Source organism: Chenopodium quinoa, unplaced genomic scaffold (genome assembly GCF_001683475.1).
Source record: "Chenopodium quinoa cultivar QQ74 unplaced genomic scaffold, ASM168347v1, whole genome shotgun sequence".
Classification (NCBI taxonomy): Eukaryota; Viridiplantae; Streptophyta; class Magnoliopsida; order Caryophyllales; family Amaranthaceae; genus Chenopodium; species Chenopodium quinoa.
In genome coordinates, this window is record NW_018745540.1 from 991432 (window position 1) to 1009221 (window position 17790).

At 34.2% G+C, this 17790-nt stretch overlaps 2 protein-coding genes across 2 annotated transcripts; both read left to right on the plus strand.

Moving 5' to 3' along the window:
• Nucleotides 1-178: 178 nt before the first annotated feature.
• On the plus strand, nucleotides 179-2527 carry LOC110716102 (probable aquaporin NIP7-1). Its single transcript, XM_021894738.1, has 5 exons — nucleotides 179-577; nucleotides 693-917; nucleotides 1501-1698; nucleotides 1784-1845; nucleotides 2028-2527. The coding sequence occupies exons 1-5, from the start codon at nucleotides 398-400 to the stop codon at nucleotides 2227-2229; spliced, it is 867 nt and encodes a 288-aa protein (XP_021750430.1). The 5' UTR covers nucleotides 179-397; the 3' UTR covers nucleotides 2230-2527.
• Nucleotides 2528-5059: 2532 nt separating this feature from the next.
• Nucleotides 5060-10941, plus strand: LOC110716032 (signal peptidase complex subunit 3B-like). The gene is made up of 6 exons (XM_021894667.1): nucleotides 5060-5426; nucleotides 5540-5587; nucleotides 6325-6387; nucleotides 6725-6778; nucleotides 10161-10247; nucleotides 10464-10941. The coding sequence occupies exons 1-6, from the start codon at nucleotides 5301-5303 to the stop codon at nucleotides 10587-10589; spliced, it is 504 nt and encodes a 167-aa protein (XP_021750359.1). The 5' UTR covers nucleotides 5060-5300; the 3' UTR covers nucleotides 10590-10941.
• The last annotated feature ends 6849 nt before the right edge of the window (nucleotides 10942-17790 follow it).

A 17790-nucleotide genomic window follows, 5' to 3' on the forward strand; every position in this document is an offset into this window, starting at 1 on the left:
GTTGTAGATCTAGACTTGTGTAGTGGCTCCATGCACTTTGGAATAATAAGTAATACATGCCATCTTTGCATTGCCGTTTGGGCAAACAACTTCTTCTGATATTTACACCATCATATTACCTAACAGAATTTCTGATAGTAGCATTCTTGGAGGACAGCAAAATATGTGTGACAAACTAACTATTCTTGTAGATATATTAGAATAAAATACTTAGTTTATTACCTGTATGTGTACTTCTATATAAGCTAACCACATATATTTCTGCAGAGCTTTGATGATGTTCCTTCAACCTTCTGTATACCTTATTAGGACCATTATAATACAGAGGTCCGACTAACCCGTTAACTAACATTCTTGTAGCTTTTGAACTCTTCTCGAACATCTAAAAGATAAGCAGATGTTCAGAGAAGATTCATCTTCATTTGATCATTCAAGAACAAGGGAATCGACGAGTGGGCAATTGCCGGATGATCAGCAGATGGGAGCTACTACTGAGTCAATGACTGGAACTGAGTATTGGAAGCTTACCAGCTTGTGCTTCTTACCTAGGGAATTAAACCTGAATCCGGCTCGCATTGTATGTCTACGTTATGTAGAGTCTAATGGTCTTATTTCATTCTACAATTTCAGACATAAAATGTGCCTCTTCTGTATGCATTGATACATTATCATTTCTTACATTTATGCTGCAGGCATTAGCAGAAGGTCTCGGAACGTTCATATTGATGTTCAGCATATGTGGGATAATGGGGAGTATGCAATTGTTAGGGAACCAAGTAGGTCTTTTGGAGTATGCAACTACAGCTGGTACAGCCATAGTTGTCATTATTTTCACTTTGGGGGAAACCTCAGGTGCTCATGTCAATCCTGCTGTCACAATTGCCTTTGCTGTTTTCGGTCATTTTCCATGGAAAAAGGTACGTGTGATTCGTGTTTTCATTTCCATTTCTTTGTTATTTAACAATGAAATCTGAAAGTATAACTTTTGGTTGGTCTAAGTCACCATCCAGGCATTCGAAATCTTAATATAATCTTGTGAGACAATGAATTTTACCATATATAAAAGCAAGAAATCATCCTGCTCCTACAGTTAAGACTGATAAACTTTTAAAATTTGGCCAGTTGCTTCACATTTAGCCTTGTTAAGATTTAAGCATAGTCCTATATATATCAGCTACATGATTTCTTAAATTAGTAGTGTACTTATGTAGTTGTATTATTTACATATATCGCCTTTCTCCAGTCTGGTATTTTTATATTAATTGAGCTTGTTGTAACCCTATGTAAATGATTTCAACAGAATGCTAATTAAAACATTACATGTAACAATCGAACAAACTGGTGCAAGGCAAAGTTTTCATCTCTCTTTAATCTGACTTCTACTGTCTGAAGCTAATTTCTGATTTTGTCTTGTACTTGGGCCTTAACCTATAATGATCTTATGGCATCTCAGCTGTCATTGTATGACAATTGATAACACGGAGTTTTTAATGCGTATAGGTACCTCTTTATGTGATTGCACAATTGTTGGGCTCCTTATTGGCAACGTATGTTGGGCAGCTTGTCTTCAGAGTTAATCCAGAAGTTATTATGACAGTACCTTTAAAAGATCATGCTTTTGCAGCCTTTGTAGCTGAATTCATTGCCACCTTTATCGTTACATTCCTTGCTGCATCACTAGCAAGAGATGCAAAATCTGTAAGTAAAGACCAGAGCTGCCATTTCTGTAACTTTTAAACACCGACTCGGACACACTATAATGAGCCAATGTGTCATTTCACAGGTTGGTCATCTAGCTGGTTTTGTGATGGGCATAGCCATTGCACTTGCAGTCTTAATTACTGGGTATGTGTCTCCTTGGTCTAACACAAATTAATTATTCGTCATCTCTATGTCCAAAATTTATTGTCACGTTGAAATTGTAATTTGAACTAGTTACGTGTTAACTCTCGATAAAGACAACATTTCATTTTTTACTGCAATTGTTAATAATCAAAGACAAATTTTTTTTTTTTAACCTTGAGCAGGCCACTTTCTGGGGGATCATTGAATCCAGCAAGATCAATAGGACCAGCAATTCTTGCTTGGAAACTTGATCAAATATGGATATATTTCATCGCCCCAGTTGCTGGTGCAATTCTTGGAGTTTTAATGGTTCATGCTTTGTGTCTTCATCATCAGCCTCCTCAAAGTCATAATTTATCTGCTGCAAGGAGTGTATTGCCATAGATTTTTAAGTTTACCTTTCATTTTAGAGGAAATTATTACTTCTTTTTATGTTCTTGATTAGTTGTGAGAGACAATGCTGGAAAAGTTGTTGGGTTAGTGAAATGTTAGGGTGTTGCTAGTGAAATCAGTGGCAGGAGAAGACTATGATTCACCTCCACAGCTGACTTATTGCAGCTCAGGTATTGTATTAACAATAGAGAAACATGAATGAGAAATTGAGAATGTAAGCGTTGTATTACAACCCACAACTAATGTACAATAAGCCTACTAGCACCCTCCTTCAAGATGGAGCATGAAAGTCACAAATTCGCAACTTGTTGAGTTTGTATAAAAACAATGTCATATGCCTAAAGGCTTAATAAAGACACTAGAAAGCTATTCTTTCATTGATGCATGTATCGTTCAAATGACACCTTCTTGGATCACATCTATTAGGACATAACTTAGGTCTTAAGCCCAATTATCGACACAGTGACAAATACCCTTCTTAAGGATCAAGTTTATTATAATCAAATCTATTATCTCTAAACCAGCTCGTAATTACACACACAATTACGGAATTATCCCTGATTTGTTCATGAAGTACAATTTAGTCACCTCTAAGTATGATTATAGATACTTGACCTGTGATTAGTATATGTAACTTTTTCTACTTCGTATTCTCTTTCTAGTCTCTGCCCTTTCTCACTCTAGTCTTGAGCATGGGAGGGGCAATCTTGGGATCAACCCCCTAGGGTAGCTTACTCTTTTCTTTTGCAGGCTTTCATACATCTTGGAGATAACACCCTTTATCTACTTTCGTCAAGTCACTAAGCTCGAATTTTCTCCAAAATACCCCTCGTATTACTTAGTGATTTTTTTTTTTCGAAAAACATCTCACACAATAATTGATATCGACCTCAATATGCATTGTGCGTGAAATACTAGATTAAATTTTGGGCAATGCACAACCCCGACTAATGGTCACAAAATGTGTTTGTTGCGCGAGGAATAACAACACCCACACTATCAAGTAAAGATTAGAGCCAATTTAACACCAAAACGATAGTGGCCATCGAATTATACAGGGCTTCCACCAACGAACACAAGATTGTATGTTTGTTTCTTAGTTTTTCAAGAAATCGAGGAAGAACCAATTAAGAAACATCAAACTTGTAATTGAACGTCTCGTTAGAGAACAACTTCAATCTGAGTCCATCACGTACACCATCTTTTAAGAATATTCTTTCATAGATTCACTAAGTTATGGCCAATAAAGTAACTTGGCCTCCAAGAGCGCATTCATTTGCAAAACATGTTGATATTTGTCACTATAACCTACATTTTATTTACAACATTTGATTTGCCTTGTGACCACATTCTTCTCAGGATAGGTAATAAGTTCTAATTAAATCTTGTAGATGAATTAAGGGAAGATGTTTGCAATCTTATTTATCATCTTAATTAGGGTTGTAAGTAGGTGCTTGAAATATATACATCATATATAGATATATATTGGTGCTTGAGATATATACATCATATAAGTAGGTGGTTGGTGGCGAGATGGTGGTGCTTCAATGGGAGAAAGCTCAAAATCTGCTTCAATGGAGTGGAGAAAAGAAGAAAAAAGAGACAAAATGATCCATCCACTTTAATATGCGGCGATGATGATAAAAATATGGGAAACGTCTAACACGTTTAGCGGTGACCCATAGGTTTACTATGAAATTACCAAGTGACAATGAGGAATAACTCAGGTGCTTAGAGTTACACTCCTGATTTCAAGATCTTATAATTGATTCTCATCACCACTTTTATGGCTTTCTAAACACTTAAAAAATAGTGGAAAGCTAAACGTCGCCCTTGAATCTCTACAAATAACCTAAAATGACGTACGTAGCTTTATTATTAAAATAATTATTTTTACCTAAACTTAACACTTTTACCCTACACAAACATTTTAACCGTTCTTTCTAGCGTTCACCGGCCACCAACGATCACGTTTAACCACCAACCACCATATATAATTTTCAAAATCAAACAAATAATTTAAATTTTGCAAAACCTGATTCGTTGGATTTCATGAAAGATGACGAAAGACCGAAAACACCACCTACGTTGCTCGCCAGAGGCTCATCAAAGAGTACGGAATCGATACGATTATTTAATTGTTTTGTTTTCGAAATACCCAGAAAACGCCTAGAAATTTCGAAAAACCTAGGTAGAAACGCCTAGTTTTTTCGAACACCCTAGGCAGTTTCGAAAAAAATAAGCTTTTCTGCCTAGGTTTTTCAAAATTTCTGGGCGTTTGCCTTGGAATTTCGAATTATTATTTTCTTTTTGCTTTTGAATTTCACGTATTTGTTATTATTATTATTTTGACTATATTAGTTGTGTTTGTTATTATAATTACTTGTGTTTGCTATTATAATTAGTTGTGTATTGTTAGAATTATTATTATTATCATTATTAGTTGTTATTATTATTAGTTGTGCGTTGCTAGAATTATTATTGCTATTAGTTATTATTATTAGTTGTCTCAGGTGACCGCCTTCCTCTTGTCCTTCCTCGTCATTTCTACGGCTAACTGTGTAAATCGAGAAACTGGAGGTAAAAAAAGGTGGTGGTGGGTGGTTAAAAGAGGAGGTGGTGGTGGTAGTGGTGGTGGTTTAGAGAGAGAATTGTTTTTAAGAGAGAGAAGAGGGAGTGACGGGTTGGGGGGTAAATTTTTTTTTTTTTGATATAAGGGTAAATTTGTAAAATAAATTTTATTTAACAACCCAACAAAATAACTTGTAAATTTGTAATATCTAAGTCTACAACCAATGAAAAAACAGGAAACACGTCACAAATAGTTACTTCTCCAGAGTTCGATTACGAATTATTACAAGTCCAAACTCCAATTTCTTTCTTAAGAGTAGTTAAGACCCAAAAATCCAGAATTCATCAATTTCCTTTCCTATATAAAACTTTCCCAGAAATCACAATTTCTTTGTCTGAAAAGTCAATTTTTTCAATTCGTTCTCTTAATTGGATCCCAACTTCACTTCAATTTAGGGATCCGAGAAAAAACTCAGAATCAAACATCAAAGATGCATTCTTTTGGGTACAGAGCTAATGCACTGCTAACTCTAGCAGTAACCATTCTTGCAATTATGTGCTGCGTCGCTTCTTTTTCTGACAATTTCAATTCCCCTTCTCCTACTGCCAACATAAAGGTCCAAATCTTCATTTTTATCTCTATGATTTTAATTTTTCTAAATTTTTTTTTTATTATTTTTATAATCTTCACTATTTGTTCTGATCTGGGTGTTTTTGGTTTTCAATTTAGGTGGTCAACATTCACAGATTTCAGAAACTCTCCAGTGGCAATGATGAGGTAATTTTTCAATTTATGGGTTTGTAATTTTTATGGAGTTTCTATATATTTTTGGTATCATCATTTTTTTTATTTTTTATTTTTAAATTAATGCATGCCCCTTTGAAAAATATGTATACACTAGCAATTGACTTGGAAAAATCAGGAAAGGATGGATTTAATTATCTTCTGTGTGATAATTTCCAGCTGAAGACGTATAATAATGTCTGAGAATGTGATGTATAAGAATTCACCATTTCATGGTTTTTTGCTTTATTAAATCCACTGTTATCTTTTATTTAAGTGCCATTTTAAGCTTTTGAATTTGAAGCTAGACAATTGAGACGCGCAAATTAGACATACACCCGGTTACATGTAGTTCTTCACGCAACCGAGTTAGTTTAATATTTTTCTTGTAAAAAAGGACAAACGTATTAAACAAAAGCACATAACATCAAAATGAAAGCACAAATATTATTATAGAAGCATTGAAGCACATTGATAATAAATAAAAGCACATAAACAACAATTGGTAATGAATGATAGCATAGAAGCATAATAATCATTATAAAAGCACATTACATTTTATAAAGAAGCACATTACATTTTACAAAGAAGCACATTATTACATAATAAAACCCCAATACATTGTTAATTCAACCGGGTGTAGCTTCTACCCATTGAGACATATCTTCTTAATCTTTTTTCTTTATTCTCCTTTCGAATTGGAATTGTTCTTAAAAGTTTTATTTTTCCAGGTTGCCATGGTGCTGAATATTTCAGCCGATCTCCAGTCATTGTTTACATGGAATACAAAGCAGGTTCATCATGATACTTTTATGCAATCCTAGTTTTAATGTTTCTCTTGTCATGCTTTTGTTGAATTTTTCCGTTGTTTATGTTCCTACCTGTCTCCTCCAATCTCGGTCATAAGAGATTATCTTCAAAAAACTGTGGCAGCTAGTTGTACGATTCACTGTTTTTATGTAATTCTTGCTTTTCTTTGGCATTAAGTCAATAAAGGTCAACTTGAACTAGGTGCTTGGTTCTCTATTATTGTGTTAGAACCTGCTTTTGATAGTTACTCTAGCATAACCTCTTTCTTAGGGCTGGGCAATTATAGTTATTGACTAAGCTCTTCTGTTATTTTTGTTGCAGGTGTTTGCATTTGTTGCTGCTGAGTATGAAACCAAAAAACATGTACTGAATCAGGTAATTGGGTGATTGGACACTATTATCTTGTGTGTATGTGTGTGTGTTTTATATCCTTTTTCTGGTGTTCATCAAATGCAAAACTACCAAACTGCTGCAGTCAAAAATATTTGTTGTTTAATTTGAAATCATCTACCTAACATTTTGTACCTGCTTACCTTACGATGGATACTATAGGAATATTGTTTTTACAACTGATGTGAGCTTCTTCAATGGGGGAGGGGGAGAGAGGCGGTATTAGGGTTTTCTTTTTTTTTTTTTTTTTTTTAACTTCTTTGTGGATTGGGACTTTAAAGTTTAAAACCAACTTTATTCCCTCCTAATGCCCAAAGAATAAGGAAAGGCTGAATGATGTTTAGTAATTCAGAACTCACCTGTGCAGTTGTGCTGTATAGAAGGAATATTGAAATGGGATCAATTGCAAAGAATGGGATCTTATTCCCCATAATAAGAATTCTTAATTAAGCCAAAGTACAAGATTCTGATAGAATAGATCTCATGTAAAAGATATTGGATGAAGATGTAACGATTTTTTGTGGTGAATACCTTACAAAATACTTCCTCTATTTTATTTTAAATGCAACACACCTTTTTAACACGTTTTTTTAGGAGATGATTAGATTAGGTAAATGAGCTACTGTATCAAAATAATTTCAACACCAAGATTATAAAAGGGTTAGGTATCACATGTATAAATTATTTTGATTAATTTGTCCGTTTATATTACTTAATCTCTTCATCAAAGTGTGTGCCAAGAAGGTGCATGTGTTGCATTTAAAAGAAAATAAAGGAAGTATATAGACTTCTTTTTTATCTACCACTACCTATAATCACCAAAGTTGCTCCCTGCGAATATGAGCTAAAAGGCATCTCCAATGGCAAGCTAATTGTCAAATTACCTTACTTTACATAGTAATATTTTAAGCTAATTTGTACCCCAATGGCTAGCTATTACCTTGCTACTTAATTGTGTTTCACATGTCAATAAATAGTTGGCTAGCATTCTTCATCCTTTTGTCAAGCAAATTAGCTTGCCCAAGCTAGTTATTTTAGCTAAGCTAATTTAATTTTTTAACTCCGATGGTTAAACTAGTAGATTGGGACTTTTTAAAATTGCAAGTAAGGCCCCTATTCTGGTATGGATGGAAGACAATCCTATATCTCGTGGGGTTTAATAAGCTTCCTTATGAGCCTTCGATGTTTAGAATTTGTGAAGGGTCAATTTTATCTATTCTGGTGTGGTGTGATCATTCTCCTAGAAATATATTCTCTATGAGGTTCTTTGTCTAGCTGTTTCCCATCAATATGGTTGGATGTAGATGGTCATTCTGTGATCATTCTCCTAGAAATATATTCTATATGAGGTTCTTTGTCTAGCTGTTTCCCATCAATATGGTTGGATGTAGATGGTCTCAAAGAGTTTACTATAAATTTTATGAGTTTGCAGATCAGTAGAAGCATAGCCAATAATCAGAAATTCAGAAGATAGGGTAACTGGGACTTTGTGTTCTCATCAGCTAAATGCTTCTAAAAATTTTTTTTTAACAGCTGACAGTATTAACTAGTGGGATACCTTACTTTGTACCATACAGGAATTGCTGCAACTGAATATGATGACCTAACCTAAGAAATCACATACCCTACCTGACACATGCTATTTTGTCAAATGTATTTCAAGGAGTCTTTGATGTCTTAACTTGATGTATAAAGTAAAATCTTTTGTGGAGATGAAAGAACTTGTCGGCAATATGCAGACCACAACATCTAAATAATGGTTGAGAATCTTTTTGTTCTAATCCGACAACTTTTGGCTATCTGCTATATGGCTTGCATATGGCTATTATGCTCTGCGATGCTTTATGTTAATTTTGTCAACAATTAAATCTAAAACAAAAATCAACAAGAAGGCTTACATAAGGTGGGGCTTTTGATGTGACATAGGCATCCCTAGCTCACTAGCTGGTTGTTATGGGATGAGCGTTGATCGACCATGCGGTGCATGAATCCCCGAGGCTCGATCCACGCCAACTTTCCCCTATATGCGCAACAAGCATTAATAACAGCTACAATAGAAGATAAAACTCACAGTGATGTGAACCTGCACCAAGACACATGCATCAGTATAGGCACATAGGCATAGGGAGGTTGCCTCATATAGGACTTGTTGTGCTGAGGCATCGCGGAAATTTTGAGCTCGTGACGTGGTGCTCCAAACCCTTACAACTACCTCTTTTATGCTAAGGCCTTGTTCACTTCACTTTTTAAAAAAAAAAATTCGGTAAAATTAATTCCAATTTAGTAAAAATAAGTTCATTTCAGTAAAAATAATTTCAGTTTAGTAAAAATAATTTTTGATCAGTAAAAATCAGTAGCTTTAAAGGAGAAATGTACAAGTAATAGAGAATCAGATATATATAATAGAGAATCAGTAAAAATAATTTCAGTTGAGTAAAAATAATTTCAATTCAGCAAAAATAATTTCAATTTAGTAAAAATAATTTCAGTTTAGTAAAAATAATTTTAGTTTTGCAAAAATAAGGTGAAGAGAACATGGCCTTAGTCAGATTTGATATAATGGTGGGTGGGAAACAATTCTGTAATAGTTTTGATTAGGGATGTTTATTATAACAGATTCAATGATCTTGGTAACCATATCAGTTGTTTGGGCAAGGTCAAGTTCTTTGTCAACCATATCACATTGATACTGTTACAGGTGCAGCTGAAAATGTTGTGTAGAATTTAAGGTTGACTGACATTGAACAGAAATTGTTTTCTCCTCTCAATTTGTTCCTTCTATGTTGATGATTCAACATACAGTCCATGTGATTTCATTTTTAAACCTGTTAAACTTTACTTCCTCTGTTCCATGCTATTTGCTACATGAGGTTGGGGTACACAAATTAAGGAGATCACGTGAATTGGAGAGGAATAGAGATATAAGAGGGACTATGTGATGAGTAGAGATAGTGAGAACGCAATATCAAAATTGGATATATAGCAATTGATATAAAACTTCCAATTAAAGGAAATGTAAGTATAGAACAGAGGAAATCAGTCAAAATTTTGATACACCAATGAAGTTTAATTAGGTGATACTTTTGGGCAGCTCTTTTGGTTGGTCTGCTATCTTGAAAAGGGTCTAATCTTGAAAGTCCTTTGTTCTTTTAAAAGGCACACTAAATATAAAAAATTCTTGGCCAGTACTGATGTTATTTTTGCTAGGTCATGCTCTCAGGTTTATACCTCTGGAAAACCCTTTGCAATAACTAATTTGTTCTATAACTATTTCACTAGACACTTTCCTCTGCAAACCTTCTTGTCATGCTCTCAGGTTTATACCTTTTGCGATAACTAATTTGTTTTACAATTTTCTTTTGAGCAGCTTTCACTCTGGGATACGATCATACAATCAAAAGAAAAGGCAAAGTTTTCAGTTAGTATCTCAAACAAGTACCGATTTACTGATCAGGTAGGAATTACCTGTCTGCTTTCGTCTGTTACCCTATTTTTGGCTCTGGCTTCCCTTAGCAGTAGGCTGTAACATCTTATTTGTCGTCTTTCCTTGCAATTTAATGCAGTGGCTGCCATTATACATAAAAGCATTATCGTAACTTTATGGCCACTGAGCTTAACTTGTAGCAACTAGTTTTTTGAAAGCTTTGTAATTATTACATGTTGATTCCAGGGAAGCAATTTGCGAGGCAAGGAGTTCAACTTGACATTGCACTGGCATGTAATGCCCAAGACTGGAAAGATGTTTGCTGACAAAATTGTGCTGTCAGGATACCACTTACCAGAGCAATACAGATGATCCACCTATTGAAAGTTAAGACTGAGGTTTAGAGTTTCTTATTTAAGGATTTTAACATCACATGTTTAGACAAAAGTTAAAGCAATGAAAAGATAAGCTTGTGGACTTTTCATTGTCAATTAAAGGTAAAAAAGAAAGCTTTGAATTTCATTCTAGTTAAATAGCAACAGAATTTTCACAATGCAAAGCTGATCTTCACTACTGTCACAATGATCAATGATATAATTTTGGGTATATGACCATAAAAAATGGTAGAAGCATGGCCACAAATTTTTCTTGGCACCGTGATCACGGCTAAGCTAAGCCTTTGGGCGCTTTTTGGTAACAAGCTAATTTGTGTTCCTGATAAAAACTTTAGGTTGTGGATGCTCTGCAGTCTGCTCTTATTTTTCAGTTGTGGTTGTCCTAAGGCAATCTTCTTTCTTCTAGGCAGTAGACAAGCATGAAAGGTTCGAGTATAAGTAGACAAATTACTTTTAAGATCATTTCTTAAAAAAGATATAATTAAAAATATGATTGTCAAAGGAATGGGTTAATAATTGGAAACTCAAAATGCTGCAATGAATTTTAAATCAATGAAGTATTAATTTATACTTGTATATATTTATATGATTCAACAACTTGATTGGTATATTTATGATATTGTAGCTTTGTTTATTTACAATAATTGTCATCAAAAGGAAACCATTTGATTAAAGAAATTAAAATACTGTAGCATAATTTTATGGACTTCTTGGCATCTTGCTCACAGAAAAAAATCTTAATGAATTAAAATAATCTAACAACTAGGAGTATGATTCAATCCACTTAAGAAAATTATAGTTTAAGTATGATGATTCTTAGTATATGATTCCAATCGAAAATTTGTTTCTTTGTTGGGGGTGTAAACATACATGATACATCCACAAGGAATCTGAAAGGAAGATTCATTTTAGTGTGCGCTGGATGTGACAGTGACTGGCACTAAAATAATAAATAAAGCTTAATGTAAATGCATAGGTCATTATTATTATTATTATTATTATTATTATTATTATTATTATTATTATTATTATTATTACTACTACTCCGTATTATTTTGGCTTTTTTTTAATTAACGTGTTTAGTACTACCTTTGTTTGCATTTACGATGTAGACACTTTGGTTGGATCTTTTAAAATGGATTTAGAATTCATTCCATCGATTTTATTGTTTGGTTGAGGTTTTTAACTATAAAGCCTAATACTCAAAGGATTCTAACTCTATGTCATCGCCCTAAAATTTCATACCCACCTCACCTCTTAAGATTCACAATTCATTTCATTAATGAAGTGTATAATCTATTCCAACAATATAAAACAAATAACTTTAGATTAGTATGGGATTTAGAATCCAGGTATCTCTCTAGTTTCCATACCAATCTATTCCACTTTAACGAACCAAACATCCTCTTAATCCTTTCCTTCGTTTTTGCTCTTCCCATTTATATATACAAAATATTTATACAGTCAAAGTGTTTATTAACAAACGAGCACAATCAAAATGGAAAGAATATTTAGGAATGGGGTGAGTACTATTTGACACAAACTAATAAAATGTGAGCTATGATTTGGTTGACTTGACAATTAATTTCCCATAAGCATTTATATTTCATTGGAACTAAAATCCCACATCATATTTTGTTTGGTTGTTATGAAGACATTTGCAAATCATTGAAAATTTGGGTTACCAAGGTAGGGTTTGGTAATCTAATTAATGTTTTGGATTATGAATTTGCACTCACTACATTTTCACTTTTTAGGGTCAAACACCCCTATTCCATATTCTCATGACAAAATAATTCATGAGTGAGTGTATGGACATTGTTATTGAAGTGAGAGAGTGAGAAAAGAAAAATGATTGGGGAGTAAAACAAAAAAAATAGGGAAAAAACATTAAATGGAAAAATATAATCAGTGTACGTGGGATAAAATGGTAAAATGAATTTGCCAAATATAGAGTTTAGTAATATGTTAAGAACTTTTAAATATAGACCAAACTAGAAAGTTTACTCCTGTAACATTTAGAAAGGTTACAGGTCTCATAATTTCAGACAAACAAAGCATTTGAAAAATATAGATTCTGATAAGGGTTGATAAATATTACCCGTTTAAATTACAATTATAATAAATTTTAATAAGATCTAATAAATTCAAGTAAGTTCATACTAGTATAAATTAAATTTAGGTGAAAAACAGGTAGATATAAGTCATAAAACACACCCTAAGTCAATATCATTATTCTTGTAACTCTCTAAATACCCAATTATTAATATTTCCTTTGGTTTTTTTTTCTTTTTCTTTTTTACAAGTAATACTTTTGATTTTGTTTTTGCAAGTACATACCCTATAAATTTCAATAATAATATTTTAATTACTAATAAGTAAAAATTATTAAAAAAATCTGATATTATTTATGAAAATATAAATCAAGTTGAATCTAACCAGATTTTCCATGACTATACTTCTTCTTAACTTTAAATCATTGGAGAGGTAAATCAAGGTCGTGTGAAAAAAAAAAAAAAAAAAAAGCATCATCGATCTACAGTTAACATAATAGACTTTTTATTAGATTTATTAAATTCGAGAGGGATCATATGCAATCAAAGCGAATAAAAAAAAACAAATTATCATATACGATTCCAAATTAGCCTACTAGCCATTAGCCAATAGCTAGTGACCTATGTCCAAACAAAGAAACATTGAATTTTAAAGTAAGAGATATGCATGGGAAAAATTAGGAATGTCTTTTCACAAGACCTGTGTTCAAACGAAGAAACTTACAATTGACAAACATTTTGAGAAGGAAAAAAAAAAAGAAGGCAATTAGGCATGCCACTACTCTTCACCTAAATTTCGTGATCGAATATTGTTGAGTAATAAGGTTTTAATGATTGTAAACTAATGATGATTATCTTTCTAACGTGTTTGTTAAGTTGTGCATAGAAAGAACCCAAGTTATGTTCGGAACAAGATACAAGGAACCCTAGTAATGACAAATATAAATATAAGGAACTTGAGCAATATATAATAAGCAATAGAAGGAACAAGAACAATGATGAGTTATATATGGCTGATAAGCATGAGATGGCGAAGGAACCATGAAGGTAACTATGTAAATAGGTGTTTGCATATGTTAGTTTCATGAGGTAAGTATCCTATGCATACATGAGTTGTATATGTGTAGGAGTATTTACATAGACTTTAAGTTTAATTAGTTCTCTCACTTGAAGTTTGTTTATGACAAACAATTTTCAATCTAATGTTCTCTTAAGTGTTTATGTGAAGACAGAAACTGACTTAGGTGAAGTCAATGGGTTGGAACATAGAAGACTTCAAGAGGAACAAGAGAGAATGAATGAAACTAAAGCAGGTTCTCCTACGAGAACCAAACCACGAAGGAACCTGAAGGTATTCTCCAACGAGATCCAGAAGGAACTTTCGGCAGGCTTTCCCACGAGAGCCGGAGCATGATCCCTAACAGGTACATGAGGTGTTCCGTAACAGGTACACATAAGGAGCTTCCTAACAAAAGCATGACATCAAGCTAAAGAGTGAAGCTTGGACTGCGAAGATGACAGCAAGTTCCAGATGAACTTGGTCTGCGAGTTCCAGCAAGGAATGAAGAAGAGTGACAGCAAGTTCTAGTTAGGAACTTGGCCTGCATTTTCAGAAGTCACTACTAGAAATAGGCCAATTTCCGATGGACACATATTTCCGTCGGAAAAATCAGAAATTCCGACGGATTTTTATTCCATCGGAAATTTCCGACGAATTATAACAATCCGTCGGAAAATTAAATTTCCGACGGAATTAAAATCCTTCGGAATTTAATTACATAAAAAAAAAAACCCAACCCTCCCCTTTAATCTCTGTTCTTTTCTCTCTCTCCTCTCCTCTTTCCTCTTCTCTTCCCCCTTCTCTCTCCGCCCTCCTTCTCTTCTCTCTCTTCTCCTTCTCCTTCCTTCATTTCTCTTCTCCTTCTCAGTTCTCCTCTCTCCTCCGCCCTCTCTTTCTCTCTCTTCTCCTTCTCCTTCCTTCATTTCTCCTCCTTCTCAGTTCTCCTCTCTCCTCTCTTCTCTGCCCTCTCTTTCTCTCTCTTCTCCTTCTCCTTCCTTCATTTCTCTTCTCCTTCTCAGTTCTCCTCTCTTTTTCTCAGTTCTTCTCTCTTCTCCTTCTCCTTCTCCTTCACACACCAACACCGCCGCTGCGCAACCAACACCACAACCACCGCTGATTATTTTGAAGGTTTTTTAGGCCAAATTCGACCATTAAAAGCCTAGATCTAGACAATTCATGGCCGAATTTAGCCTTGTTAAACCGTTTTCGTGGTGAAATCAGAAGCCCATTTCAATTCAAGGTATGTTTTATGTTTTAATTTTTCGCTTTTCTGAGTTTTTTTTCTTTGTTTTTTTAAAAAAATTTGGGCTTTGAGTTGTTGTGTATGCGTGTGTGATGTGTGGGCTGGTGGTGGGTGGTGATTTGTGAATTTTTGGGTAGTTTCGTGGGTTAGGGTTGGTTAGGGTTTTGGTGGTTTCGTGGGTTTTGGTTAGGGTTTTGGTGGTTTCGTGGGTTTGGTGGCGTGGGTCTGGGTGGTGGTTGTGGGTAGCTGTTTGTTCTAGATCTGGGTGGTTTTAGGTTTTTTTGGGTGGTTTCGGGTATTTTTGGGTGGTTTCGGGTTTCTGGGTGGTCTGGTTGGGTTTGGTGGCGTGGATTAGGGTTAGTTAGGGTTTTGGTGGCGTGGGTCTGGGTGGTGGTTGTGGGTGGCCGTTTGTTCTAGATTTGGGTGGTCTCGGGTGGTTTTTGGGTGGGTTAAGGTGGTGGGTTCAGATTAGGTGGGTCTGGTGGATGGGATCTGGTTAAGCTGGTGGTGGGGGGCATTTTTTTTTTGTTTTTTTTAAGCAGTTTCCGACAGAATTTCCGTCGGAAAGTTCCGGCGGATTTGTATTCTGTCGGAAATTTCCGACAGACTTTCCGGTGCCGGAATTCCTCTTCCACGAAAAAATTCCGTTGGAAAAAGTGTTCCGACGGAAATTCCGTCGAAAAGGTCGAATTTCCTACGAAGGGTTTTGCGATAGAACATTCCGACGGTATTCCGTCAGAAGACCAATTTCCAACGGAATTTCGACTGATTCCAACGGATTATTTCCGTCAAAATCAAGCTGTTTTCTAGTAGTGAGTGGAACATTGCCCCAAGATTCAGAATACATCAAACTACAGATTCCAGAACAAGAGTTTCAGAGAAGCAACATGAAGACGGAGAAACTGAAGTATATCGCTCTAGGATTCATGTAAGTATGTTGGACATAAAAGTCAGTCTTGAACAAGTCTAAAGAACCAAGGTGGAACTCCAGATAGTCAATGAAATTAAAGTTATTGACTCGTCAGGAACTCAAAGACTGTCAGAGTTCCCGAACCTAATAGGAATTTAAGTTCGCTCGTCTTTAAAAGTCGATTTTAATGATATATATATATTTACCTAATACATGCATATCTTTTAGGGATTTGGTTTTACTAAATAAAGATATTTATTTTATAATAAATCCATTTTGGAAAAAGATAAGTTTATTTGGAAAGTATTTTTACCAAAATATAAGTTTTAAATAAGATCTTATTTTATGGTAAGTATATCTTTTTATTATTGACATAATTTATTCTTTACAAAAAGATATATTTTTGGAAAACTTATTTTTGGAAATATCTTTTAAACATATCTTTTGATAAAATTTATCTTTTACAAAAAGAATGATTTGGGTGTACTATAAATATGCTCATATGTATTCATTCAAAGTTGAGGCTGACGAAGTGCAGTGGTCGTGCTTAATGGTTTCATCCTTCACCACGAAGCTGAGTTAGTCCTCCTGGTCAAAGTTCCGGTCAGGGTTTGGTTTCAGTTCGTTCAAGATCTCGAGTGTCCAGCATATTAGTTTTATCTCTTTATTCATATATATATGTATTTAGAGTTATTCTTTGAGATCTTGTAAAGGGAAAAAGGGTTTTGAGTGTTTTGTGTATTGGGGTGTGAGAGTTCGTGAGGATTCTCGTTATTATAATTGTAAGAGTGCAAAGTGTGAGCTTCTAGTGTGAAGCCGAGTGAGCTTATTGTGAGAGGCCGAGTGAATAGTACTCTAGGAGTGTTGTATGGAATCTAAGTCCAGGACTTAGGTTGGGTAGGATAGGGTCCTATCGAGTAGCAAGTTCAATTCAGTCAGGAACTTGTGAGAAAGGTCTTATTGTAATAGGTTGTAACTAGGAGTATTTGGCCTATTATAGTGGATTAGTTTGGTTTGAAATCCCTTGTAGTATACCATCCAAATAACAAATATTTCAATTTCCTAATTTGTATTGCCAAGCATGCCATGAATGTTGTATCCCCTATTCCCAGTCTAGGTCTTGTGTTAGTATAGCTAAGAGAGCTAATAAACCCTCTCCTTGTTTTACTTGTAATCTTGACTCCGTTGAAAACTAGCCTCTTTTTTGGACCGTTGTAAAAAAAAAATAAAAAAAAAATAAAAAAAATAAAAAAAAATTATCGTTTATATAATGAAAAATAATTTTGATTAATAGTTCAAATGAGAAGAAATGGAATTATAATTTTAATAAGGTATCTTCACCAAAAAAAAAAAATGCCCTACATAAGTTATGATACTACACAAGTTGATAAGAAAAAACATGTTTAGATAAGTCAAATTCAAATTAAATAAATTGTGTGAATAAAACATTACACTTGCTAAGATATATATCAGATTATGTGTGATCTTCTAATGTTATAAAGGCGCATTTATTTGAAATCTAAAAGTATATATAATGCTAGTGTTAAAGAACTTTGAATATCGTTTAGTAATGCTCAAGAAGGAAGAATAAAGCCATCGCCTACGTTTTAAATGAGCTTATTACCAAAATCAATTAGTGATGGAAACGATGATTTATGAAAGTTAGAAGGTGGTTAGTATCTCTCATATTCTTTAATTTATATATTTGGCACAACTCACATATGATAGCACACATCATGGACTTTTAACAAATTATTGTGATTAATATATCACCTTAAATTTTGTGCATTATATGTCATCACGGCCAATTATTGATTTTAAATTGGCGATAATTGTTGCATCAACAATACATGAACAACCCCCACCCTAACTATAGTAGATTAAAGGTGCTCAGATTAGAGCTGACGAAAC

Excerpts from the sequence above, each read along its gene's own strand:
- LOC110716102 (XM_021894738.1), top strand. The coding sequence starts at position 398 with ATGTTCAGAGAAGATTCATCTTCATTTGATCATTCAAGAACAAGGGAA. Across the intron at positions 918-1,500 it reads GTCATTTTCCATGGAAAAAG|GTACCTCTTTATGTGATTGC; the intron begins GTACGTGTGATT and ends TAATGCGTATAG. Across the intron at positions 1,846-2,027 it reads CTTGCAGTCTTAATTACTGG|GCCACTTTCTGGGGGATCAT; the intron begins GTATGTGTCTCC and ends AACCTTGAGCAG.
- LOC110716032 (XM_021894667.1), top strand. The coding sequence starts at position 5,301 with ATGCATTCTTTTGGGTACAGAGCTAATGCACTGCTAACTCTAGCAGTA. Across the intron at positions 6,779-10,160 it reads AAAAACATGTACTGAATCAG|CTTTCACTCTGGGATACGAT; the intron begins GTAATTGGGTGA and ends TCTTTTGAGCAG. Across the intron at positions 10,248-10,463 it reads AGTACCGATTTACTGATCAG|GGAAGCAATTTGCGAGGCAA; the intron begins GTAGGAATTACC and ends TGTTGATTCCAG.